General features: G+C 40.5%; 1 protein-coding gene across 2 annotated transcripts; it reads left to right on the top strand.

Annotated features, from left to right (window-relative positions):
* Positions 1-95: 95 nt before the first annotated feature.
* Positions 96-27,585, top strand: LOC113034758 (apoptosis-stimulating of p53 protein 2). 2 transcript variants are annotated; one of them, XM_026189745.1, is made up of 20 exons: positions 96-190; positions 510-675; positions 11,720-11,867; positions 12,816-12,929; positions 14,856-14,926; positions 15,400-15,501; positions 16,844-17,018; positions 17,215-17,396; positions 17,488-17,652; positions 19,293-19,340; positions 20,611-20,794; positions 22,853-22,975; positions 23,130-23,251; positions 23,379-23,787; positions 24,249-25,090; positions 25,805-25,942; positions 26,051-26,184; positions 26,319-26,485; positions 26,601-26,800; positions 26,889-27,585. In XM_026189745.1, the coding sequence occupies exons 2-20, from the start codon at positions 649-651 to the stop codon at positions 26,928-26,930; spliced, it is 3,393 nt and encodes a 1,130-aa protein (XP_026045530.1). In that variant the 5' UTR covers positions 96-190; positions 510-648; the 3' UTR covers positions 26,931-27,585. The 2 variants fall into 2 exon arrangements, with proteins under 2 accessions (XP_026045530.1, XP_026045531.1); XM_026189746.1 differs by lacking the exon at positions 19,293-19,340.

The raw sequence follows: 27,585 nt of genomic DNA, 5'->3' as shown, positions 1-27,585 counted from the left end.
AGAAGTCAAGGCACAAAGTATACAAGTCTAGCCGGTGGGGGTGTTTTATACTCCGGCAGGGGCGGAGCTTGAATTCCAAAGTGGAATGAGTTTCCTCTCGCTACGTCACTCTGGGATAGGCTGCCTGCGGGCGACCGAGCTACGCTGTCATTCTACTGGGTTTCGAGACGATTACCTACGTATTTTCTTGGTGAGTAAAACCTTAAAAAAAATTATTATTAAGTATTTCCATTTAAACGCGTGTGTGTATTCCCACTCACAAACCTTGTTTTTTTTTTGTTATTTACGTCGATCCTCGCGCTCGCTTTTGCGAGCATTACAAAGTTTTAAAGCGATGCTCGCGCAACCACAACGGAAACTTTTGCCGTGAAGGCCTCGTTATCTGGTGCAACAGGTCTACGACACGAGATGCAGTTAACTTTAGTGCTATTTGTTTTTGTATTCTTTTTATTTTTTGTCGAATTTTAGAGCGTAACCATGTTTTGTTGTGTTGTCCTTTTTTAACGCAGGACTGGATCCCCCCCTCCCTAAGAAGGAGAAAGTAGCCTTGCCTGTCGCGGCTTTAGGCTCTGGGATTACAGCGATCGCCAGTCCCAACAGCCTTCGTCGAAACTGCCAGCGGGGATTCATGCTGTGTGCGTTAGCTAAATGCGGTACGAAGCTAAAATGATGCCGGTGAGTTTTATTTTATTTTCATGGCTACAAGTTTTAACCTTGTCCCATTGCGCAATCCCCCAGTTTTCGATATTGTATCACGCTGCGGCGCTATCATTGTGAATTACCTGGGCATTTAAATTGAGGTGGTAAGTTGATGCGGTTGCTACTTTGTGTCATTACTATGTCGACACAGCCGTCTGTTGTGAAGTTTATTGGCTACCATAGATGCTTGTGTTTGCGTTAGTGTGTTTCCCCCATGTGATTTTACACTCATACAAGACTTAGTCACCTATAAACCAGTCGTAATCTCAAGTATTGTCGGTATATAGGCAGGATTCACCTGTCAGTTCTTGGCTGGCACTGGACCTATCCTCAGCTCTGGACTCCTGCCATGTCAGCCCCATCATCTTCAACATCATCAGAGGTTCATTGCTTTTGCTGCAGTGCAAGGCTCTCTCTCTTTCTCAGAACTATCTTAGATGTGTGGATAGGGCAGCACACAGCAGTCTGCCTGCGTGTGTGCAGTGTAGAGAAACAACCTTCCTAACAAATAGAAATGGTGATTAATGAGTAACCCCCCCCCAAACTAGTAAACATTTAACCCTGGCATATTTTCTAATTACCCAAATGTTTCATGGAAAATGGAGCTGCAACTAAGAAACAGTTTCCCAATCAGTCTGTGGATATTTGTTTTGATTCTTGCAAGCTGAAATGATTATAGACTTTTTCAATATTTTTTTCATAGCAAAATACAATACAGACTTTATAAACCAAAATAAGAAAACAATTAACCGTACTTCTCAAACCTTGCCCACTCTACCCCTGTAATACCAAATCAAGGATATGAACAGAGTTAGAGGTCACTGACATATTTTCTCAGTAAGGTATAAAAATAAATGGTAATTTTGTGACATACATGAAGTAAACTAATAACATTACAGTTAGGTGTTAGTAACAACAGTTGCCATGCTTTCAGCAAAGGATTTAAATGATTTCCAGGTAGCATAGGAAGTTATTTAATCTTTTATCAAAATAGTTTAGTTTTCTTTGTGTTATTTTATGAACAGACTGTTTTAGCACTGTCTACCACAATTTTCTTTAAAATTTACCATGTTTCATTAAAAATAAATTCTACTTTATTCATTCCCAATTTTGGGAGAAGAAAACTTGAGGTGGTAAGTTGATGCAAAATTGTTTAAGTAAAGTAGGATAACTGTAAAGTAACTAACATATGGCAAAACAAAACACCTCAGGGAAAAGGGATGATATAAAATAATATTAATAATAACTTTCAAAAAGTAGCTAAACCTGTTATTTCTATATTTTTTCCTTTAGTTTATGTCTTTAATTCTGATTTGAATAATTCAGATAACTATGATACATGGTCATATTTTCATTTTGTCTTATTGTGAACAGCTGATGACAGCTGTTCACAATATGTGTAGGATCTACTACTGTGGCCCTTCTCTCCTCAAACCTGTGCTACCTGTGTTCTTTCATTGAATTAATCATCTTAGCAGTGGAGAGAGTCGTGTTCGGACGACTCTTGTCTGGCGCATGACCTCAGTCTGCTACTGGCACATACTTGTTTGTTATTGCCAAGCTTGTTCCTAGTGGATACTGATATAAACTGTCACCCTTACATAACAGAGCTGTTTCTTTATTGGCCCTTAATAATTACCCCGTTTGCTCCATCTCTGTCACCTGAGGATATCTTTCTATGTCCTTTTGCTGTAAATAGGATACGGCTCCTGCTGCTCGCTGATAAACACAAACTGGTCTTTATGTAGATGTGTCTGATGTGAGGTATTGTTTTATAAATTACACCAATAGCCCATGACCCTGCTCGTGCAGGCTAGGGGCTTGTGGGGTAGTGAGAATGGAGTGTCGTAATTGCTTGCTGGGATGGTAAATAGGGGGTCACTGTTTCCTGAGCACAATGGGCTGCAGGGACTCTTTAGCAGTGTGCTGTGGTGGGTACATTGTGTGTGTTTGCCTGTGCTGTGCCAATACCCTGATAAGTGATGTTCACCATTAATTAAACCGTGGCATGGAATAACTCATTTACTCCTGATTTACTTTATCTCTCCTGAAACCAGCCTTTGTTCTGCACACATGAATTAATGTCACATTTAGGCTTGAATTCTCTGCTGGTTTATTAGCCCATATTTTCTCTTTGTCCACTTTTTGACAAGATTAATTATACTCTATTGACAACATAAAATAACAGAAACCAAGCTGGAAGAATACATTTTGTTTGTTTTGTTGTGGGTTTTTTGTGGGTTTTTTGTGTTTTGTGTTTTCGCTTCACATACCAAACACTTCCTCATTCCTCTCCCATGATGCATGTTGCTTCGGTGTGTAGATTTTCAAACAGATACAATTTTGTGCACCTGGCTTACATTATTTAGTTTTTCATTCTTTCACTGCTCACATTTGTACCGTGTCTTGGTTCCACATCATCAAATCTCAGTGTGCCTAGACTTTATGGTGGTGCTTTGATGGTGGAAAAGTGAGCTAATGCTGTGGGAAGCCTGATTTTGCTGTATGTGTCAACAGAAACCTGAGCAGGCTTTCTCTTTGAGTGCCACAGGCTTTGTGTTTACTCTGTGGGAGAGTTGTGTTGGTTACATAAGCAGATAGTCACATGTGATAGACAAGGATGTTCATGTTTTGACTTTATCCTTAAGAAGAAGATTGATAGGAAGACCTTTGTTAGCTGAGAACAGTTGTGTAAAAACACAGTAGGCCTGTAATATTTTGTTTTTTCATCAAAGGAGTGCACAAAATAATTTCTAAGGTGAAGAGGAAGTTCTTGTGAATGGTTCAATGCTCTGGTGACCATGTTGTTTACAACCACAGGTCTTATAGAGAAGCTGAATAATCTTCTTGAATGCATACTGTTAGATTGTGCTGTGCACCAGTGCCTCAACAACAACTCTACATTCACCTGGTTTCTGAGAGGAATCACCTGAGCTGGTGTCAGATTACAGTAATTGAATACAAAGTCGCTCACTGGGAATGATCCATTTGAAAAGGATAAATGTACATTAAAGTGGTGCAAAATTTCAGTAGAACTCACTTTCACATTAGACAGTTCTCTAACTAATGTTGAGCTGCTGAATGAACAGGGAGGTTGTGTGGGGTATAGGTAACGTCAGGAAGCAAAATGTCCTTTTGTATAAATCGTTAATATAGCTGACCCCTATCTCAATGATAAGGGAAATGAATAAACAGGATGCAGTTCCTTTTTTTTGACACAGGATGTTTTTTGTTTGATGGCAAACATTCATTTTGCTTTATCACCAGTACGGTACATAGATTTATTGATAATGGTAGTTATGACATGTGTGAAGGAACAAAAGATTTAAACTAGAAGTTTTGGTCAGTTTTCACATTGCATTTACTTAACACGGGAAGAGACTAGCAGCGAAGCTAAGACTGTAGATAATCAGTGACATTCAGTAACTTCAAGGAGCAATGGGTGGAGAAAAAAAAATGGTGACAACCCAGATTGGGTGGATCCAGCTTTAAGGGCAGTCTACACAGGAAGCTATTTGTCATGCAATTGTCCCTGACGGTTGGTTGCTATGTAGATACCCCCTATATAATGTATTTACCACCCCATCATATATCAATCACTGGTATTCTTTGCTCTCAAAATTGAACAAAAGTTTAGCTCGGGAATCATCCACTGGCTTTTTGGTCTATCACTGCTTGAAGTTGATGAATACAAGAGATGCTCTTTGGTCTCTAGTTGCCAAATTCCTGCTAGTCATCTACTTTGTTAAAGTAGTCAAGTGTTGACCAGAGAACGTACAACAACTTCAAGTGTTGATGGGCAAAATAGCTGATGACACAAAGCTCTCCGTTATTTCCGTTGCTGCAGGGACTTTTTGGTGGAAACAAATTGTATAATTTAGTCCTGAAAAGTTCCTCTAGTAGCAAAGGTCTTCTGTACTGGTAAGACTACAGTCATTCACTCTGCTGCTTCACCAAGGTTTCATTTTTACATATGACTGATTAAAGGTCACAAAGGCATCATTCACTGCTACATTTTGAATCGCATTTGTTTTTTGCATAAAATAAGAGTTAATAAAGGGTAAGTTTTCTTGCAGTTAAATCCCACACAGTGGGCATTTTTATTCAGTTTTTGTTGCACTCTTCATATTTTAAGTATCTGTATTTTCTATAATAACTTTCAGGCTGTGACTAGTTCTCGGAACATCTTCATCCAAGAGTCATGAGGCATTGGAAAAGGGGGAAAAAAAGGATGCATCCTTTCCTTTCTGCTTAATTTTGACTCCCATTTCCCTTATCTCCCAGATAAGCCGAGAGTAGGAACTCTCTCATCACGTAGACCAAAAATAGAAGAGCATTGCAAGACCGCAGATTATGAAGTGATAGGCTAAGTACTGCAGTGCAGACATAGAGAAGAGGCTTTTGTGATGGAAGCTTTCTGCAGCTTCATGTACTGTAAAAGCTGCTCCCCCCCGAATGTTGCAGCTGAATAAGACTACTGTGCTTTTTGCTGTTTGTTACCCCTGACCTTTTCTCCCGTGCCACCTCATCCCTCTAATGCAACACAGAAAATGAGGGAGAGGGAACACGAGATGAAGAGATATAATGCATAGAGCTGTTTCAGTTTCATAGAGTTTTATGCTGCCTCGCCTTTTTGAAGAACTGCTAATCTGGAACTGTGTCAGGCAGAGAGAACTAAGGCACGCACACACAGGAAGATGCTGCTGCAGTGTCTTACAAACCTTTGCTAATTAGATTCAGAGGTGACTCCGTCAACAAGACTTAGTTGACTCATTCGCTTACTACAGCAATATCTGTAATTGAAAGTGTGTGTGGACAGAAGGTCCAGCACCCCTTAGGTGAAGTGCCCTCGGGCATACTTGAAGATATGGCTTCTGTTATCCTCTGCTGCTATCATACTATCCACTTTCCCAGCCACTCCATTTCCCCTAAGGCATTGTGTTACATGTTCCATATGTTTATAAGGAACTGGTATTGCGTCTTAATATATTTTTTTAACCTGTCGGGCAGTGTATCTTATTTATTTACTGATTTCATCCATATGAAATAAAGTCTTATACATGATTTTTTTTCATAACAAATCTGATGTACTAAAGTATGACGCAGCTGTTCAGCTCTGTGTACAACTGGAAAGGGATGTGCTAACAGTTCTCTGAGAGAAATGTTAGATTAGATTAGATTAGATTAGATAGAACTTTATTAATCCCTCGGGTGGGTTCCTCTGGGAAATTCGATTTCCAAAAAAGCACAGCACCGACAGAAGTTACAGAGTTATACACACACACATATATATAAATACAGAGACAATATAAATAAAATATACGAAGGGGATAAATAGAATAAATAGGAATAAAAATAAAAATACAAGTGAATTGCACATTTCAAGTATTGAGTCTATTGCACCGTTGACTATTTACAAAAGTATTGCACAAAAGGTATTGTACAGTGAGGTGAAGAGGCACTACAGCTTAGTTGTTCCCCCCTCCTTTGTCCTCCTGTTTCCCCTCCCTCTCCCCTCCAGAGAGGAGTTAAACAGTCTGATGGCGTGTGGGACAAAGGAGTTTTTAAGTCTGTTAGTTCTTGTCTTTGGGAGAAGCAACCTGTCACTGAACAGACTCTTCTGGTTGTTAATGGCCGTGTGCAGAGGATGCCTGGCATTGTCCATAATGTCCATCAGTTTCTTTAATGTCCTTTTCTCTGCCACTGTCACCAGAGTGTCCAGCTTCATGCCGACCACAGAGCTAGCCCTCCTGATCAGTTTCTCCAGCCTGGATGAGTCCTTAGCACATATACTACTGTCAACTGTTCCTCCAACACTGAGGGCCAACCAATCCTGATGTTTTTCTAACTCTGTTCCAGCCGTCAGATTGGTTCAGCACAGCACTATTGTCATTGCCATTGGCCTTTCGTGCCAAAACGTGGATGGAATGAATTCTATTGACTTTATATTGACCGCGTCTCGTTTTTCTATCAAGGAAAATTTACTTTGTGAAAACTGTCTTTATCTTTTTTCACCTAGCCCTATCCGAAGGCTAACCATGTCCAGTGTTTCTGTTGGTTTTTAGTTGTGCTGATGTAAACAAAATATTGATTTTTGAAAAGTAAACAATCTGGAAGTGGAGACGCTATGCACGTTTTCATCCATCCATTTTCTTCCTCCATTGCACGAGAGATGGGGGTTACACCCCAGACAGGTCGCTTGTCTGCAGGGCTAACAGAGAGAAGAAACATTCTTGACTCTACTAGAGTATCTTTATATGAGGAGCAATTCAGAATAATGGCTTCATTTTTTTTACTGGGCCCTTCTGCAGCTTCTGTCTGAAACTTTTTTTTTTCTCTGATTGGCTCCTCCTCTCAAACAGAACGCTTGACCAGCAGGTGGGTAGGGCTGCTGTTTAAGGAAATGCTGTGTGTCCAAGATGACCATATTAGGGATATCCAATTTCAGTGACACCCTGTAGAACCAAGCAGTAACAAAACTGACCTAGTTGAAACAGAAACAGCTTTTGACTCTGGGATTACTTATTTAAACAATGACCTTCTTGTATACTTGCTATGTTTAATTTGGATTTCTATAAGTGTGACAGTTAAAATACACGAGCAAGGAAAGTATTAATAGGTCCTTTTAATACTTCACCCATTAATAGTCATCAGGGGATGGGTGTGGGAATTTAACTTTGGTTATATGCTACTCTTTGCATTGACAGTACATGAGATACTGCGTTTTCTGTACTTGTCTATTGGAAGCTAATTATATAATAAATTCTCTGTGACAGGACTGACTTTTATTTGGTAGTAATTGTTATATTGCAGAGTCATTGAATTATAGTACAATCTCGTGTGTTATTCCCGGAAATTGGAAACTGCAGCGGCATGCAGTTTTGATCACTCTTAACTCAATATGTGAACAACTGCATCTGGACAATTACCTTAAGAGACTCTTGCAGGAGGATTGACCCTCAGATGGAGAGAGTGGATTTTCAAGGTGGGACATGAAGAATGATATGCTTTTAGGAGTCAAATTATCTAAGGAGTATTTTTCTAACTTCATTTTCCTTTGACCCGTCCTAACCTAACACATTGACCATCAAACCTAACACATTGACCTGTAAACTGTTCTCTCTGTTGCATGAACCTTATCTTAACAATCAGTGGGAGTGCCACAATCTCTCTCTCTCACTCTCACACTCACACACACACACACACACACACACACACACACACACACACACACACACACACACACACACACACACACACACACACACACACAGAACATTCCTTTCTGCAATTGGCTACAGGTAGAGTGCTGATATTTAAACTCAAGTCATCTCACAGTGCCCTGTCTGAACTGGAGAGGCTTGAAAAGCTTGTTCAGGTCTGCAGCCGGTGGCATCTGCTTTAAGGATCCAAATCACGCTGCAAAAGGCAAAGAAAATCAGCATTTATTTTTTAAACTTCATAGTTTGTCTGTTCAGTACACAGAATTTGACAGAATTGTCCTCTACCGCCCTAAAGGGACTGGAGCTCATTTAACTTGGATACAGGAGAATCGCAGACAAAGAAGCCACTTTCAGTGAAATAACCCAGGATAGCATATCTTTGATAGTTTTTTTCCCCTCTGTCTTTCTGAACCTTTTAGCTCAAGTATTGCCAGCTGCAGTCACTCTCCTACTCTTAGATGTCTTCCTCTTGCAGTGTCTTTTGTCTGAGGTTTTGATGTTACAGCCTTTCATGTCAGAGAGAGACACAGTCTTGTCAGTGTTATTGCATCTTGAACAAAGGATCCTACGCCGACTCTTAAAATTGTGGCAGTTTATTATTATTATTTTATTTTATTTTATTTTTTTTTGAGAATACATGGTCAGACTGTTTTGCACCTATTCACTGCAGGCCACTGTTCAACCTCCAAGAAAAAAACATGATCCTATAATATAGTAAGACATAATGGCCATAGCCTAGCTGCAAGCTAGCATGTTTCAGCTTATTATTGTCCCCTGAGCCAGCAGGCTGTTAAAAGGCTATATTTTTATACAGCGGATTAACGTAATCCCTGCGATAAAATGACCTAACCATATAGCTGCCCTGCTTTGAGGGTATCTACAGTGTAGACAGCAGTATTATGGCCATATTTCTTTGCATTGGCTATAATTGTCCGTTTGCTATTCTGAGCTGCCACATCACCCTCAAAACCCTGGGAGACAGGTTTGACTTAGCTGATGCTATGATGGAAATGGAAATCTTTTGCTATAATAGTGAGCCACAGCAGCCGAGGCAGCTTGTCCCTTCTCCTTCCCCAGGGCTCTCTAAAATAAAATAGGAAGGGAAGTGCAATTCAGCAATTGCTTCTGTCATCCTCTCCATACCTAATAGAAAGCAAGTGGAGCATATTTCTGTCAAACATTGTCACATAAAATCATGATATTGCCAGCTCCCTTCGAACTATATAAAGCTACACAAAGCAGTATTTTCTGGTAGGCTGTTGAGCTACTGTTTGTCTATTTTGCATTGTACCTATCAGGCTGTTACTGAGCTACCTAATTTTACTTGCTGCTGTATCAATGAATATTTAATGAACACTCAATTTGTTTGGCTGAGTCAAACACCTACTTATGGTAATCTTGCCTGTCTGAGTAGGTACGTTTCTTAAAAGTTGAAGAGGGTCTGCGGTGTAGTTGCTTATTGTTGAGTAGACCATAAATTATAAAGATGAAAACACTTTTCTGATATTTACTGCAGCACATAAAATAAATTCCTGTAATTTACCTTGCATGCACTGCTTTGTTTGTAATGAAAAGTCTACAAGACCTATCATTTTGAGACCTTAAAAGGTTTGCAAGGATCAAAGACAAAAAACGAATTAAAGGGAATGTGTTTCCACACGTCATTTTGAATGTTTCAAAGTTTCCAAAACAATATGAAAATTGGTCTCATAGATTTTTGTATTTGTATTTGTAGTTTATACAGCTTTTGTACCATGTGTGCTATATCATAGCGAATAAGCAGTGACCACATGCTTTAGGTGGATGAAGGTCAACTGCAAAGTGCTAAGTCATCTAGATGGATAGTTGAAGTGAATACTGGTGGTCTTGGATCATCAACTTTAGTGCTGCAGCAAACTGGATTTTAGTGGGGGCGTTGCCAGCGCCCGAGATTATATTCTCTTCCCATCTGTGGTTCTTTCTTTTCCTACTATCTGTCAGTGCTCTCTTTCACTCTCCAAATATTAATAGGTTCACTTTAGCACTTTGGATTTCTGGGAAGTTTTCATGATGTCACCGTCTCATTCTGAAAGATCTACGAATTGTTTTTTGAAATAATTTGATGAAGGCAGACTATATGAGTGATTTTAATTGTTTTAGCATGAATGTTTAAACTATTCTAATTAACAGACACAAAAAGCCCCCATTTTAGTTTTACTTTCCAGGGTAGTGTTCTGCCACAGAGGGTGGTCTTTGGTTAGAAACACAGCTTTCTGTTTACAGCTTTCTCTTCTCTACATTACTGACAGGCATGACTCACAGCTGATTTGCTCTATTCATGAGAATCTTTCATTTGCATCCCCATTGATTCTGGCAGTTGAGTCAGGTCCTCTGACTCAGGCCAGTGTCCGTTGATTCCACCTTCTGTGTGATAAAACAAACCTCTGGTTGTAGATGTTGCTTAGGAGATCTTCAGAGGGAGCGTTTCACCTGCCCACTCACTTAGTAAGCTTCATTTGAGGAAGAAAAGGGGAATAAAGCCCCTTATCCTAAGGCTGTTGCTCTTTGGCGCAGTACACACCACAGCTAAAAAGCAACCCAAATACTTTTGTTTCTGCACCGGCTGCTCTGCATGATTACCCCCTTCAAGTTTTTTGTGCCTGTGACCTAGCTGACCTCATGTTCCCACCGTAGCCCCCGTAGGCATGGCTATTCACAGCAACTCAGAGTACAAAAACCTGGCAGTGTAACCTGGAGGTTCTGGGCATTTAAAATAATACCGCTTTTACAGTTACACGCTTTTCAGGATACTCTGTCTGAAGTCACTGTGAAGGCATGACACTGTGCAAAAACCTGGGTTTGAAACAAAACATTTCAGTATGTTCAAGGCATGCAATATCCTAAGACACCTTAGAAAATTGGTTTTATTGCTGCCTTATCAACTCCTCTTATGTGCTCATATTACAGATTGGGGGCATATTCCATTACGAGCCTTAAGCTTCTTAGCGCTTATCTTTTTATGAATGTATGATACTCGTACACTGACTTTTGATGTTTGTGTTTCCTGTCAGCGATTATATAGATTTTGGAATATCACAGACATTTCAGAAGCATATTTTTTAAATCATCTGTGAAGGCTTTTGTTTGACTCAGCCCTTCTTACTTTAATTGTTTTGACAATTGTTGCCTATTATAGCTATAAAGATGAGTAATATCCCATATAAGTATTGATTTTTAGAGTTTATTTTAAAAGGTTGTAGGTGACTGTCTGCATTTGGATCCTTGCTGATAGACAGCTCAATTTTCTGCTCAGTGTCAGTGTGTTTATTTTCTGCAGTAGCTGGAGGCATACAAATTCCAATTTATTACAAACTGCTTCATTGAGATTGCCCATTTCTGTGTAGATTGATATAAACCAGCCTTGAGCAGCTGTCAGTCACACACTTGCATAAGAACCTAGCGGTTTGCTCATTCAGAGTCCTTGACGGGTTTTTTTTAGTGTGTTTACATTGGGATGGAGGGATCTCTCACAGTGGTGACAGCACTAGTTGGTGAGTGAAATGGAATTTCAAGATCTGGCCTCTGGTTTTTCTGTTGACACAGAGGTATGAGACCTGGGAAGCAGATCTGCTATCAGTGAAGCTCACATATTATACAGTCTATACAAACAATGAACCAAGAGGAAATTGGACACCAATTCCAGAGAACTTTTATGTTTACCTTACTTCTACTAACTCTAACAGGATCCTCTCGCTTGTGATCTTAATTAGCTCTATCTAATCTACTGGGTTATCTGCTTCTCTCGCCTGCTGTTCCAGATGTTCCTGACTGTATACCTCAGTAACAATGACCAGCATTTTACTGAGGTTCCTGTTACTCCGGAGACGCTGTGCCGGGATGTGGTGGACTTGTGCAAAGAGCCGGGGGAAACGGACTGCCACCTATCTGAGATGTGGCGTGGATCTGGTGAGTGACAGTGCTCTTTTGTTTGTGGAGTATCTGAAGGAACAGGAGTCGGTGTGTGGACACATTAGTTCTTATTTTATTTAGACAAAAAGTGCTTTTTCTCATGTTGACCACTTTGTGGTTTGTGATTAGCTTTGTAGTCATCTGCTTGGCAGTTTTTAAAGTGTTTGTCTCTTTTGAATCTACCATGCAAATAGCGTAGAGCCCTAATCTCTGCATCAAACACAAGCGCCTAAACATTTCTTACATCTCTCAGGTGGGAGGTGAGGAGTGACGTTGAGATTTCATGCCTGCCTCATTTTCACCGTTTCTAAGAGTCAAAGAGTATACAACATCAGAACTCAAGGAGCCAGGCTTCATAGCCGTTTCCATGGTGATACTGCCATAGTAGTGAAAAAGTGCCAATTATTGTGTTTGAGTACTTCCAGGAGTGGTCTGAAAGGAGATTGATGAATACTGAAGAGATTGTCTCATTTTGTACCCATTCACCACAGGCCACTTTTGAATCTCCTTGAAAACACAGCAGTGACATTTTGCATCCAAATTAGATGTAAAGTTATAAATTATATTTATAATATTTTACTTAACTGCTTCATTTTGCATTTCTACCATTATTAAAAGATCAGTTTCACTCACCTCTACTTAAGCATAATGTGTCAGCTCATCTGTGTAATGAAATGCTCAAAGACAATGTCTGAAGAACAGCTGATGAGCTCAGTGCCAAGAGGCATAATTGACAGCACGTTATAGTTGTTTCCCCTGAAGTCATTGCTTAGATAGATCAATGGCATGCAAACTGTGTTGACAAAATGAATCATCCTTCAATTTGGGTTAGACTGGATTCACTGAGTAAATGGCATGTGCAAACTTGACATGCATTCGTGTTTTAGCCAATCCAAGTGAAATATTATGAAAACTTGGGCTAAAATGTTTTATTTCGACTTGCAGAGAGACCTGTAGGTGATGGGGAGAGGATGCTGGATGTGCTCCAACGATTGGGACAGCACAGATCAGAGGTGCGCTTCTTTCTGCGTCACAACAGAGCTCCTAGCAGGGAATCAGGTAAGCAACTGTTTGCAATACACAACAGATAGTGAAAAGAGGCTTTAATGTCTGATACTGCTCACACACAAGAGTTATGATTGGGTGAGCACTGTCTCCAGAGGTGCCTGCTGTCTTTATAATGCCCTATTCACTCAATAAACACTATGGTATTTTTCAAACGTTTATCCAGAAGAGGGCTTTATATTTGGAGCCCTCAGATCCTTCATCCTTGCTGGAATCAGAGTGTCCGAGTCACACTATCAGAAGTCTGTTACTTTTCAATTTTCTTATTAACACAGAAAAGTCTAGTATTTTTTTCATAGACTATCCTCTCAACCCCGACTTGCATAACTAAGCCCTTTTTACCTCTCACAGCTTGAGTCTGGCCCAGGGATTAGGTGACTGTTTTCCCTTTGTGTTATCTTAGCCCGCTGTTGTTTTCCCACACTGAGAGCTTAGCTCTGATCATTATTTGCAACACAGCTCTGTATTAAATTTTTCAGTTACTGCATTTTTATGCGGGTTTATTTAGTCCTGTTGCCGTGTTTACATTAGTTACGGCAGTACGGATGTACTCTGTCCTGCCCTCAGGTTGCAGTTAGTTAAATGTTTATACTTCCCCGATACTGTTCGAGCATGCTCTTTTTATCCTCCGAGCATGTCGGAGGATAAAATGGAATGTCACCAATCTATTGGACTGCCAGTACATTTGAACTTCTTTTCATTAATCTAATGTTATGCCTGTGTCATGTCTGAGTAAGCAGCCACACTAATTATACTTTTTATAGACCTTTACTTTCAGCATAGCATAAATATGAAATGCAATCATTAACAAACAGGCACAGACAAAATTCTCAAGTTACTGGGCAAAAAAACATGATTAGTTTGAAGACTGCCCTAAACATGAATAATCTTACTTTTCTTCTATACTATTTTACTATAACACACAGACTCGGTAGTTAGTGACAAAGAACTAAACCTTAGAAAAGAAGGCCGAAAGAACTAAACCTTCAAAAGAGTTGTCACGCTTCACCAAATTCAGTGCCATGTGACAATAGTCAATGACACATAGGCAACAAAATGCCCCAGAAAATCATGGGTGTACTTCTGCTCTGTCATTGACTTGATCTATCTAAATGAAGTGAGGAAAATTAACGGAAAATTAATCACTGTGTGAATGTCTGAATGCTGTGACTATAACAGTTTGCGTCACTCTTGAGCTTAGCAGTGTCTTACATTCCCATCAGCGATTAACCAGCATCTATTAAACCAGTTATTTAGCTTCTGGAGCTGCAACCCATGAGGCTTTGATCTATGGGCTTGCATGAAGCTCTAATCGTGGTTGGTCAATCCTCTTTAAACCACATAAAGCTTCCTGTACTAACAATACTGAATGTTAAATTTGTTGATTTTCAGACATCTGTTTATAGCGATTAGTTTGTATCTAGCATGCATACTGTATGCTAGCAGTTAGACTATATAGTAAAGCTATTATGGGCTTTCATCATGGGATAATACTTTAGGGATAGGACCCAGATTATCAGACATGCATGCCAAATGCCAGTAAAACGGTTGGCTATATGGTTATATCTTCCTAGACAAGCATATATACATGCAGTAGTGTACCCACCCCACTAATAAGTCATTATTGATGAGGTTGAATCCCAAGAGATTTTTTACAAGTTACAAAAAGCACTGGGGTAAAGAAGTTAAAATAATTCAGCACTAGCCTCTCATTTTTTCAGCTGGTATACACCCTCCTCTATAGCATGTCAAGACAAACCTATAAATCTAAATGTGTATGACTGTTTGTCAGAGACACTGAAGGGCAAAAGGACAACAGGACGTTCCAGCCATTTTTTTTTTCTTGTTGATCCTTCATTTCTTTTAAGGTGGTCTAAATTTTAATGTCTGATGAAATCTCCACTTATTTTCATTACTTAGGAGGATCAAGAGGCTCAGATTCAAAGAGAAATGGAGTGAAGGGTCCCCCAGAGAGAAGGATGGAGAATGGGGTGAGTTATTAACTTTTTTTCTGACAAGTGGTTGAAATGGTTTACACTATTTTACATTCATTCACATTGAATGGTAGCTGATGTGAATAATTAGAAACATGTCAATTTGGAACAAAGTCTATTTTATTTTATTTTTTTAAATTTTACTAATAAGGGTCATGCATTTAGTATTGGCATAAAGTCTTCTCCCAAAATGTAATTTCTTTATACTTGACGAGTTGAAGTTAATTGTGTGCTCTGGGATACTGATTAGTTCCTTTCAGTTCTCACACCCTGCAGTGTTTTTCTGCAAAATTAATCAGTGCATCATAACATGGATATGACTGCAAAATGATTATTCCGCTGAGGATGTCTCCTTGGGGAATAAATATTGTACAATGAATTCTGAAATCTCCCCCCCCCCCTTCAGCCTTCAGCTTGAATATATATTTAAAACATGAATGTGTTTCTTTTTGTTCTTTCTTTCTACACAGGTGGCAACGCCCCAGATGGACATGACGCTGGCTGAGCTACAAGAGATGGCTGCCAGACAGCAGCAGCAGATAGAAGCCCAACAGCAACTTCTTGCCTCCAAGGTGCATAAAAAAGTGCAGTAGAAAGAGATGGGTGTCTATAAGAGATTAAGGAGTTAAGTGGAGACAGTATTGAAGTCAGTACTGGACTAAAAATGAGTTCATTTAGTATATTAAATGAGTACATTCTATTGTACTTATATAATGCATGTTTATGTAGAGTTTGTGATAGACAGGTAAGGCATGGGTGGATGTGGGCATAGTTTCATTTGAGAAGCCTGAGACAGTTTACTGTCTCAGGCTTCTCACTCTGCGGGACACATCTGATATCTAAACTTGTTTTTTACTTTGCTCAGGATTGATTGACAAGAAGAAAGATATGATAGAAAATAGGTGTGATATAGTGAAATACTTAACTGAGTGCTTATTCCTTCCATGTTTTTTTTTTTGTTGTTTTGTTGTTTTGCGGAAGCACTTTAAAATGTTTTTGTTCTTCTGAATCACCCACGCAGTATATGCAGTTTTATAGTAACTTTAAAAACTTTGTGTCTTCTTTTACTTCCTTAAATATGCTCCTAGGGCTGTGGTTTAGGTCCTTTAGGCATTTAAGCATTCACTTCCAAGCACTGTGTATACATCAGCACAGTATAACAAGTCCAGGAATGTGACTTCCAAGCAGTCAAGTACAAGCATTACATGTATACTTGATTGCTTGGAGTAAATAAAGGGGCATTGTCGTCATCATCACCTGACCCGTGGCTGGGATGTGCTTATCTTGGAGAGCTCTGTCATGTTTACAATATACCATGTGACACCTGAAGAGCGATGATTGATTCTGAAACCAACCAATTTTTAAATACCATTGCTAACATTTAAGCTTTCTGTAGTCAGAATTTGTTTGATTTTTTTTTTCTTTTTTTTTTTTTTTGCTGGATCCAGTGGAAGTAATGCAAACTATCTCCCTCTCAAGCTCCCTCCCCCCCTTGATTTGTTTTCAGTACTTTCCACAGTTGCATCTGTTTCTGCTATTTAACTACCTGGGAATAGCTTCCCAAGGCTACCAGGGAAAGCAAGTTACTTCCTGATTTTCATTACAGCCAAGGACTTGTGGCAGGAAGTATTTTGCACTGAAAGCAAGGGTTATAGGCAAGCCAGTTATCAGTGACTTCATTTTATTTTCAGTAGCATTGCATTGTGCGAACATCATAGAAGGAAAAATGTACCTATTGTCTGTTCAGAGGAAGATGAACCAGGAAAAACTTCTATCAGTGGCCCTTATATGTGTAGCCCACAAACATTTAAGCACTGTACATAGTGCAGTCATGCATGAGGAGGGATGTGTTTGTTTAATTATATATTTTTTTAACAAGTGCTCTGCTTCCCCTTTGCTCTTTCTTGTCTCTAGGAACAGCGGCTGCGCTACTTGAAGCAGCAAGAGCAGCGTCAGCAGCAACAGGCATCTGAGCAGGAGAAGCTCCAGCGCCTCAGAGAGAACATTGAGAATCAGGAAGCTCGGCTCAAGAAGGTCCGGGCCCTCAAGGGTCAGGTGGAACAGAAACGTCTCAGCAATGGCAAACTGGGTGAGTTCGTTAACTTTGAATTCACGACTGGATGCCTGCTAAGAGTATGGTGTGAACCATTAAAGTTTGAAATTTATTTTGGATTAAGATGCGCTGTATTTCTGTGACGGACTGTCAACATTATATTGTTTGTCTCTCTTTGCTTTCTTTCTTCTTACCTCTGTCATCATCACCCTCAATCCCTCTCCCTTTCCAGTGGAGGAGATAGAGCAAATGAATAACCTGTTCCAGCAGAAGCAGAGAGAACTAGTGATGGCTGCGTCCAAGGTGGAGGAGCTCAACCGGCAGCTGGAGTTGCTCAAAAATGGCAAAATGGATAACTTCCATGACAACCAGAGCTCAGTTGCAGAGCTGGACCGCCTCTACAAAGAGCTACAGGTGTGAAGTAATAAAGGAAAATTCAAGTCCAAACATATTACTTGTTTAAAATTAGCACAGTTTTTGATTTGTGTTTGTGCTGGTTGGTCAGCTGAGGAACAAGCTCAACCAGGATCAAAACTCAAAGCTCCAGCACCAGAGAGAAAGTCTGAACAAGCGCAACCTGGAAGTGGCTGCTATGGACAAACGGATCAGTGAGCTCCGAGACCGGCTGTGGAAAAAGAAGGCAGCCCTGCAGCAGAAAGAGAACTTGCCCGTAAGTATTATTGCACCAAAACTACATAAAACAACAACAAACAAATAAACAAAAAAAAAACCATCGCTTTAATTGTTATATGGCACCCTGACAATCTTTCAGGGTACTAATTTTAATTTCTGGTACTAACTAGTAGAAATGCTTTTGATCAGAACTCCCCCTAGTGGCCTTGTGATAAAAAGCTGTTTGTATCTCTACGTCTGACATTCTGAGCTCAAGCTTCTCACACTTTCTTTCCTCTGTTTGGAGATGGTCAAGTGACGCTCCCCCCCACCCCTCCTCACTCACTTAGAGCAATCAGTTCCTATCTGTCTTTTTCCAATATTGGATCTTGGTGGGAAAGGAAGGTTGTTCTGATCATATAAAGGAATTGAGTTTGATTTTTCACTCCCACTCCTTCACTCGGTTGTGTTTTCAGTCCCATTTGACAGAAACAAAGCCAGAAGATGAGAGAGGAATAGTATGTGCAGACTTCCTATCACAGACACGCAGGAATGTCAGTGAAGATACTATCTGTTTCTGGTGGGGCTTATAAACATGAAAAGTGGAAGAATTCAGTTGCCTTTTTAAACCGTCTTTTATGCAAACATTTATGGCAAGATTCAACACACATTAAAAATCAGAAGGCTGAGTTAAGGCAGTCTGTGGTGGTAATCCTGTTTAGTGTTGAGGTATCAGTTCTGATCTCAGTCTCTGGTGTCTTTCTACTCCCCCCCCCCCACCCCGTTCTAAAAGATGTTTGAAGGTTGCCATGGGATTTTTATGAAACAGAATGTGAGAAGAAAAGTTACCATATTTACTGCTTGAGGTTAACTCTCAGGGTGGACAGAATAAATAAAGTAAATAAATAAAAAATCCTGATTGGTTGATATTGTGCTTTCACCTTCTCAATTACATGAGTCACTGTAATCTGTCCTCTATGCACTTATTTAATTATGTTCTCCTAATCGGGGCTTTATTGGCTTCCAGCACGAACTTTCTATTACAACTCAAACTTTTAACGACAAATATTATTTTTCATTAAAAGCTGATACAGTTGTTATGTTTTATCTGTGTTTTTAGATTCAAAATACAGCCTCGTGAGTATTTGGTTTGCAGTATTTACTCAGCCAAAACAGTGTTGAAGATTAAAAGTTAAAACATAAATAATACATTTTAGAAGGAAATTTAAATCTGTTTTGTTTAGATAATGAGCAACTCGTGCCTTACTTTATAGCCTTCTGGCCTCTTTATTTAATGTCATATGTAATAAAGGAGAAGCAGTACATAGAAAGGTGTTTATGTGTGCATGTGTGTTTGAGAGGAAAGCTTGAATAGGGGCTCGTGAGGTGATTTACCCACACCCTGCCTAGAATCATAATGAGTGAGCCTTTTTCTCACCAGCACAAAGACACACTCCATCCAAGCTGCTCTCTCCTCCTACTAAACAGCAAGTGTCCGGCTAACATCACCCAGCAAACACGTCTGAACATACTGACCAAGAGGTAGTCTGAGAGCTGCCAGCTGAGAGTCATCTCACACCATCTTAGTCACATACTTCAGAAAACAGTGAAAAGGGCCAATACTGGATAGGGGAGGAAAGGGGGGATTATTTGGTATTTTGAACTTCTGTTGCATGTTTGTGCTTTTGTTTTCTCAAGAATGGCTATCCTGGTAAAGAGAGGGCTTCAAAAGAAACACACCTTCAGGTAACTAAACTAGTATTGCAGCTATACATACGTACCTGTTTGATTTCTAAACTGAATGTGATTTGGCTTCAGACTTTGTTAGTTTTTGCATTTGTTTAACTTTTGTTGCTCCATTCATTTGATGGATAAAACCTACAATGATCATTTTTTTTAAAGGGAAACGATATAGGACCAGCTTTTGTTGAGCTGTAAGAACTCGTGCCAACTTATAGGTGAACATTGATCAGTCAGTTTTCTAAATGTGGATAATTTTTTAAAAAAAAAAAAAAAGGCATGAATTGCTGTGTTTATATTGAAGGTGCTGTCCTAACTTAATAAAGCAACAACATTTAGGAGACTGCTGCGCTGCTCTGGAGTCATTAGATCTTAAAATGTTTTTTTTTTTATTTAAAACATTTTTTTTAATTTGTAATTAGTAAATATGCAAATAAACTGGTGTGTGTGTGTGTGTGTGTGTGTGTGTGTGTGTGTGTGTGTGTGTGTGTGTGTGTGTGTGTGTGTGTGAGTGATAGTAGTTCAGCAGTAACTTAACAGCCATTGCTGAGAAAGTAATTGGATATCTATGAAAGTGTTTTAAGACACTAAGGTTGGAGATGTCAGTCGGTTATTCCAGCATTTTTGTTCTAGATTATAACACCTGCTCTGCTGCACCTATTCTTGGGTTTTTGCCTTCTTGTGGCATTTATCAACATTTGTTTCTATATGACAAATCCTACACACTTGGACTCCTTGTCTGGCCATCTTTCGGTTTATACACCACCAACTGGCATAAATACAAAGGTCCCACACTAAGGTTCTTGAGAGTAAACTTCACAAAACAAATGATCATTCTGAAAAAGGCTGAACACTTCCTTGCTCACAAGAGTTAATCCATGTTTGTTTTGTTTTTTTCTATCTTTGAGTGGGGAGGAATAAAAACATGGCCTGCTCTGGCACCACGCACAGGCTAAAGTGAACTTTTCACCCACCAAGTAGAAAAAACTTGTATAGGAGAATTTTCAAGTTTCCCATTTTTTTCATCCACTGTATATTTGTTTAAGTAATCGACTTAGGTGCCTTTCATTTTTGAAAACTACATTTTTCAAAATTGTTGTCAGCGTGTTTTCTGTGGACTCATTTCAGCAGTTTACAGTTTTGATTACCATTCTGTCATTTATGTTCATTTGTCTAAATATTGTATCCCTTTCTGTGGTTTACTGTAATACAGGCTCTTTAAATTGCTCTCACTAACCAGTCTTCTTTTTACTTTCTCTACCCTTTCACTGTACAGTTGCCCTCCGATGCCCAAGCCGGACAGCAGTCGGGTCCGTCTCGTGTGGCAGCGGTCGGTCCGTACATCCAGTCGTCCACTATGCCGAGGGGCCCAGCGAGACACGATTTGCTTGTAAAACCTGCCTACCCAGACGGCACTGCCACCCTCCCAGCCCACGAGCCACAGAGCAAAGCGGGGACAGGTGAGCACCCAGACTGTGCAGTCTGAAGTGCTGCTGCTCTTAAAAGTTTTTCCTTTTCTGATTTTGACTCAAATATCAGGCTGTCATCTTTACATCACCAGCTAAATTATGTTTCTTGTTTTTTTTTTTTCAGTTAAATACGTTTTGTTAATTTCAGCATGATGATAGGTAAAAGTCTTTTCACTCTTCAGTAAAGGAGTAGAAAAGTGCTGTATAAAGAGCAGTTCGTTAACCATTTACCATTTACAGCAGGAGCAAAGGAGTCTGGGACACCTGCTGGTTGTGATGTCTTTTTGAGCTCAGAAGGTAGCTAGTTACTGCCTGGGTGCTGTGCTGTGATCTAGCATGGCTTAGCCTGAGCTTCATAGTCTTTTGTTTTTTTGGGATGTTTTTTTTTTTTTTTTATAAAACACTTTTTTAGGTTTTGAGTAAAGTAGTTTGAGTTTTTGTTTTGCCAAAGTGTGTCTCGCATGCCTTTCTTAATATAGATTCAGAAACAGCTATACAGAAAATTATTTATACCATAAGAAATTAAAACTCCAAACAATGCTACTTACCTTTATTTTATTAAGGCTGCAAATTTGTCCCTAATGTAGTTGCTCCTGTGCTGCTTTAAAATCAATCTGTTTCACATCTTGTTACATGGTAAACTGGGGACAGCACTAAGGTATGTTCTATGTAATGGAAGTGAAAGTGTGATCCAACCAATGAGACCAGAGCAACATATTGTTCTTTCTACCATCCTCCACACTGTAATTCCTTCTTATGCGCTTCATCTCTATCTTGTGGGATGAGAGAGTTACTCTCTCATCCTAAAACTGGTCCGTCAGTAAGACTTTGTGCCAGCAGTATGCTTCAGGTTATTAAAAATGAATGATCCAACACCAAAATTAGTCATTACAAAACAACAACAGAAGAAATCGTCATCTCATGTTTTGCTATTTAAAGCAATTTCACATACCAAAAGTGAACGGAACAGGCATCTCTCCAGTCTGTTGTGTTGTTGCATGCAATTATTTCTGCATGCTGAGTTGATTTGCAGTATGGAAAGAAGAGAGATAGGGATGGGCGGGGATGAGAAGGGATCTGCTCTTTCTATACACCCATTCCCATTTCCTCTCTATCAGGGACGTTGTGCACAGTAACAGGCAGGCTCCTGGGGGTTGTGCTGTGGTCTGCATGGCCCCTTGGGGGGCCCAGACTGGGCCCATCCAAAACCATGTTTAGAACCAGAGGAGATCTGGAGCTTTAAGGCTACTTTGTTTTTTGTTTTTTTTGTCTTTCGAATGCATCTTCCTCAGAAGCCATGTTCTTGCTTAAGCCTCTGAAAGAGCTGCGGGCTAAAAGAAAAGGTACACACTTGTGTTGTGTGTGTGTGTGTGTCTGCACATATGCGCTTCCCGATATCTTTGCTTAGATGTTTTCATTTTTCATGACTGTTATCTTCACCAAAAACGAGTTTTTTATCATTTTCTTGCTGGATCGTTGATCCCGTTTGCTTGTTTTGCTGCTGTTTGTTAAAGCGTGCTTGTTGAGTTTCCTCCTCAGTTCTTTCTCTGCAGCTCTAAATGGGTCAGTTGGAACAAACACATAACCTTCACTTGAACTGACATCCTGGGTGGACTGTGACCAACCCAATCTGGTCTGGACTGGTCTAGAAAAATATATGGGGCTGTTGGTGTATTGGTACAGCCCTTCTTCTAATGGACCATTTAACTAAAGTGTGTAGAAACTGTGACGGAAGTCATGGTTTTGCTATGTGTTGCTACTTTTGCTAGTTGTAAGATACCCCTCCATGCTTTTGTGGAAATCTGACCAGAGATTTTCGCAGACATGGAAGCAAATGAGCAAATGAAGAGCAATGCAAAATGCCACAAAATCTGTTGTTTTTCAAAAAAGGTTTGCTATGTATGACACTGCACAACACAAAGCTCTATGAACTTTGTGTTTATAATGAATGAATTTCTGTGTTGATGCTTTAGTTCATTATTTCTTTAAAAACCGATTGCATCTCATTTTATACTTTATCTTCTCTGTCCTCTTCTGCTGGCTCACCAGGCCTTCAGCCAGGGAAACTGGCAGAGTGGAGTTCTTCAGGTCCAGAGCCCAACACCAATGGTCACGGTTCTGCTTCAACACTGCCACGAATGAACTCTCACTCCAGCTCTAACACAGACCAAGGTAAAGACACAGGCACATACTGCACACGTGCAGAAATAAAGTGTAATCCCTTCCTGTTCCTATAAAACAAGATTTTTTTTTTCTTTTCTTTTTTTTCCTCAAACTGTGTTGAAACTAATTTCTTCATCATCTTCTCCGTTTGTTTTGTGGCTAGATGATTCAGAATTGAAGAGGGACAGGAAAGTGCGTCCATATTCCATGTTTGAGCCAACAGAGGCTCCGGCTACCTCCCTCCGCAAAAACCAGAGCAGTGATGACCTTGTCAGGGATGCTCAGGTGAGGGGGAATGAAAACACACTTTTTATATCATCATGAGAAAAAAAAATACTAGAAAGATTTGTTAATACCTGTAGAAAAAACCCTAGCTTATTTACTATCTTTCTCTTTCCTCAACTTCCATCAGTCGGCTCCCAAAGCTCCAGTCAAGGTACCTCCCCCTGTCCCCAGCAAACCGAAAGGCCCCGTTATTGTTCCCTATGGCAAACCAGGCCTCAACACAGGCACCTTCCCTAAAGCCAAGCCCCACAGCCAGCAGCCCCACACCGCCCAGAGCCGCAGCCCTCACCCACCGTCACAGAGCCAGACACTCCCTCTACCCTCCAAGCAGGACACTCCACCTGCAGCCACGGTACGGCCCTTCACCTCAGACCTCCCCTCCTCCAAAGAAGCCAACCTGAGTAAACCGCAAATCGTAGCTGCCAGCTCCATTTACTCCATGTACACACAGCAGTCGGGTTCAGGAAAGCCTTTCCTGCCTGTTGTGCAGGGTTCTCTCAACAGGGCTCAAAACCGCACCAACGGATTTGTCAGTGGTAAGAATATACATTAAGCATCTTTGCATACACAGTTGATGTAGATGGATTCATATATAAAAATTGAAAAGGAAGTTTATCAAAGTCCTGAATCTGTCCTCAGAATCTTTTTGTATTCCACACTAACTCTGTAAAATAATATAGCCCATTCATTTAATGAGGAAGACGAAACGGGAAAAAAAAACCCTACTTGTTGTAATTAATGAATTAAAATAAATACAAAAAATAATCAAATACATTGTTATTATGAATTGCAACTTAATAATAGAAAGCATAATGATTATGCTGTGACATGGTGAAGGCTGCTGTAAAGAAGCTCCATCCTCTGAATATCAAGTTAGTAGAAGTAGAAGGGAGAGAAGTGGTGAAATGTGTCCAAAAAAAGAGCTATGCACCAAAAAATTTCTTCTTTTTTTCTCTCTCGCTGTCTTAAACACTTGTTTCCCATTTTTTGTTTGTAGTGTATCGTAAACCACTGATCTCCAGTGGAGGCTCCCCACATCCAGAGAATCCATACTTAGAGCGTCGCTCCCCAGCCCCAGAAACTGAACTTGACAACAATGGAACCAACAACACAGGCTCCAGCTCATCTGAGGGGCAGCAGCCAGAGACAGAGCGCATCCCCCGGCCACTCAGCCCTACCAAGCTGCTTCCCTTCATTTCCAACCCCTACAGGCAGAGCGATGGTGACCTGGAAGCCCTGAGAAAGAAACTCTACAATGCCCCTCGGCCTTTGAAGAAACGCAGCTCCATCACTGAACCAGAGGGTCCGGCAGGGCCCAACATTCAGAAACTCCTTTATCAGAAAACTACCCTGGCAGCTATGGAGACCACTGTGAACACACCAACCACTCCCACGTTTACTGGAGAAGCAGCGAAAGCGGTGGAAGGATCAGCCGGACCACATGGTCCAAGCCTTCCGACTGGCACCGAAAACTACCCATCAGAGAGAGGACAAACTCAGGAACCCTCACAGACCACAGGTATCAACACTCCACTCCCAGCCTTTACTGAACAGCCCTACACACCACCGGCCATCCTGGAGACTGAGGAAATTATTCCCCCTCCTCCACCATCCCACCCAGCCCCAAGGCCAGATGATGCTCTTTTCCCACCGCCACCACCTCCTGGTCTGGAGGACACAGAACCTAGTTTGCCCCCTCCACCTCCAGAAGGCTTCCTGGAAGAATTCCCCCCATACCCACCACCTCCATACCCCAGCGGAGCAGAGCAGGACAGCTTTGGAGAGGACACCTTCAACATGAAAGCACCTGAGGTCACTGGACAGGTCACTCTGCCACCGGTATGAATCTTAATCTGTAGAATCTCAATTATAACATGGCTGTTAGCTGTTTGTTTTTGAAAGAAGAACTAGTCATTGCAGTCCACAGGAGACACTACCTGTGTTTGTATTTGTGCTGCGTGCATTTTGTAAATCCTCTCACATGTTTGTTAGGGGCACATCATGAGTTACACTTGGCCCTGCTGAACACCAGTGACCTGCTCTGGTGTTATATAATTGAATAATCACCATCAAGTACTGCTATTGTTTCAGGAGAAAATGGGCTTCATTCTGCTCTCTTTAAGCCGATATCCACCCCGCTTTGCGCAGTTTACACATTCTCTTAAAAATAAACACCAGTTTACTTTTTCTTGTTGCTTAACTCCTTAAGCGGTTTTGATCTTAAGGTAGCAGGTTGTAACACTGAGAAATCAGTGTTATGACCCATTTTCCAGCCCAGTCCCCTCCTTTTGTCACCTCAATTTGAAAGCTAAAGAACCTTTTTTCCATATCGGGTTGCATAATCGTGGTATTGGAGGAATTAATTAGTTTTTTTCAGCTTGCGTTCATAAACTGGATTAGCTCGCTGGAAGCACAAGTCCCTCATTTGCTTTAAGCCCACACTGAGGGCAAGAGCAAGTGGACGTCTCCTCTCTCTGAGATTTATATTTTTTTTTCTGTGCTGTTCAAGATCGTTTATGTGTATGTGATACACTATTATGGTTGTGTCTTTAGGGAAAGAGGACCAATCTGCGCAAGCCTGGTTCTGAACGTATCGAGCACAACATGAGAGTCAAGTTCAACCCACTGGCTCTGCTGCTGGACTCTTCTCTGGAGGGAGAGTTTGATCTGGTTCAGAGAATCATCTACGAAGTAAGAAATCTCTCCCACAAGCTTGTTATATATTATATTGTCACTCCTGCTGGTAATCTGCTCTGGTATTATACTAGTATTTCACTTCTTGTGGTTTTTGAATCACAGGTGGAAGATCCAAGTCAGCCCAATGATGAAGGCATCACTGCTCTACACAACGCTGTCTGTGCCGGCCATACGGAGATCGTAAAGTTCCTGGTTCAGTTTGGTGTCAATGTTAATGCCGCTGATAGTGACGGCTGGTAAGTTCATGCTCGCTGCTGAGCACATTCATTTTATTTTTGCTTTACTGTTTTTCTTTTTTCCTAATACGTGTCACATTTTCTCCTCTTTGTTTTTCCATTTTTTTCTTTAATTTTTCAATTAAAATAAATAGGACACCTCTTCACTGTGCTGCATCCTGCAACAATGTGCAAGTGTGCAAGTTCTTGGTGGAGTCTGGAGCAGCAGTGTTTGCTATGACTTACAGCGACATGCAAACGGCAGCTGATAAATGTGAAGAAATGGAAGAAGGCTACACCCAGTGCTCTCAGTTCCTCTATGGTCAGTAAAAGCTGTTTTGTCTCTCCATTATTGTTTCCTGTCTTATGAATGTTGTTTTTTTCCCCCCTCCCTCTTTCAACAAAAACTCAGTGTTTAAAATGTCATTTTTCCTCAGGCGTGCAAGAAAAAATGGGTATCATGAACAGGGGTGTGGTCTACGCCCTTTGGGACTACTCTGCTGAAAACCCTGATGAGCTCTCGTTCCACGAGGGAGACTGCATGACCATCGTCCGCAGGGAGGACGAAGATGAGATCGAGTGGTGGTGGGCGCGCATGGGCGACACTGAGGGTTACATTCCCCGCAACCTCTTAGGGGTGAGTTATGAATCAGCGTATTATCAGTGTAGTATTCTAGGTGTTAAAATGTGGATTATTAATATGTTTTTTGTGTTGTCCTCTACAGCTCTACCCCAGAATAAAACCAAGACAGAGGACGCTGGCTTAAAATACAGGAATCCCTGCACATTTCCACTCTGGCAGAACTTTGAACACACACATATGCACAGGCTTTAATAGACTGGTGAAGAAAAGGACACCTTGTGAGATGATAAGATGAGGACAGACCAAACAATATGAAGAATCAAATGTTTCCGGCACTTTTCTGTATCGACAAAAGAGAGGGAGTCACCCTTTCTTATTTTTTTCTTTTCCTTTCTTCTTTTTAATTACAGGTCACACTGTGTACTGTGTGCTTATGACACTAAAGGCTTTCTTTTCATTTATTTCCACTGCTTTTGTATTTAGTGTCTGGAATGTTGTCTGATGTCACAGTGGGATGTAAAAGGAACAAACAGTATTTTTTATTCATTGAAAGTGATTTTTACACATTGGAGTAGTCTTTTAAATCTTATGTCTGGAATACTGGTTATTTTTTAACAAACCCTACGACTCTGTGTTGCATGAGGTTAATGAGTGGAGGGTGATGATGATGCTTTTGAAACACTCTGTTACTGTGACAATCTTTCAGGGCGTATTTGTCATCGCCTGTGTTAAGTCACTGTGCCTCTGTACAACTGCCCTGGAGCTGTAAAGTTTCGGCCGTGACCACTGCTGTTCTGGCTAAACAATTAGAAGAAGAAATAACAGCTGGGGGGGGGGGG

This window comes from Astatotilapia calliptera, chromosome 13 (genome assembly GCF_900246225.1).
Source record: "Astatotilapia calliptera chromosome 13, fAstCal1.2, whole genome shotgun sequence".
In the NCBI taxonomy this organism is placed as follows: domain Eukaryota; kingdom Metazoa; phylum Chordata; class Actinopteri; order Cichliformes; family Cichlidae; genus Astatotilapia; species Astatotilapia calliptera.
This window is presented reverse-complemented; position numbering and strand designations above follow the sequence as displayed.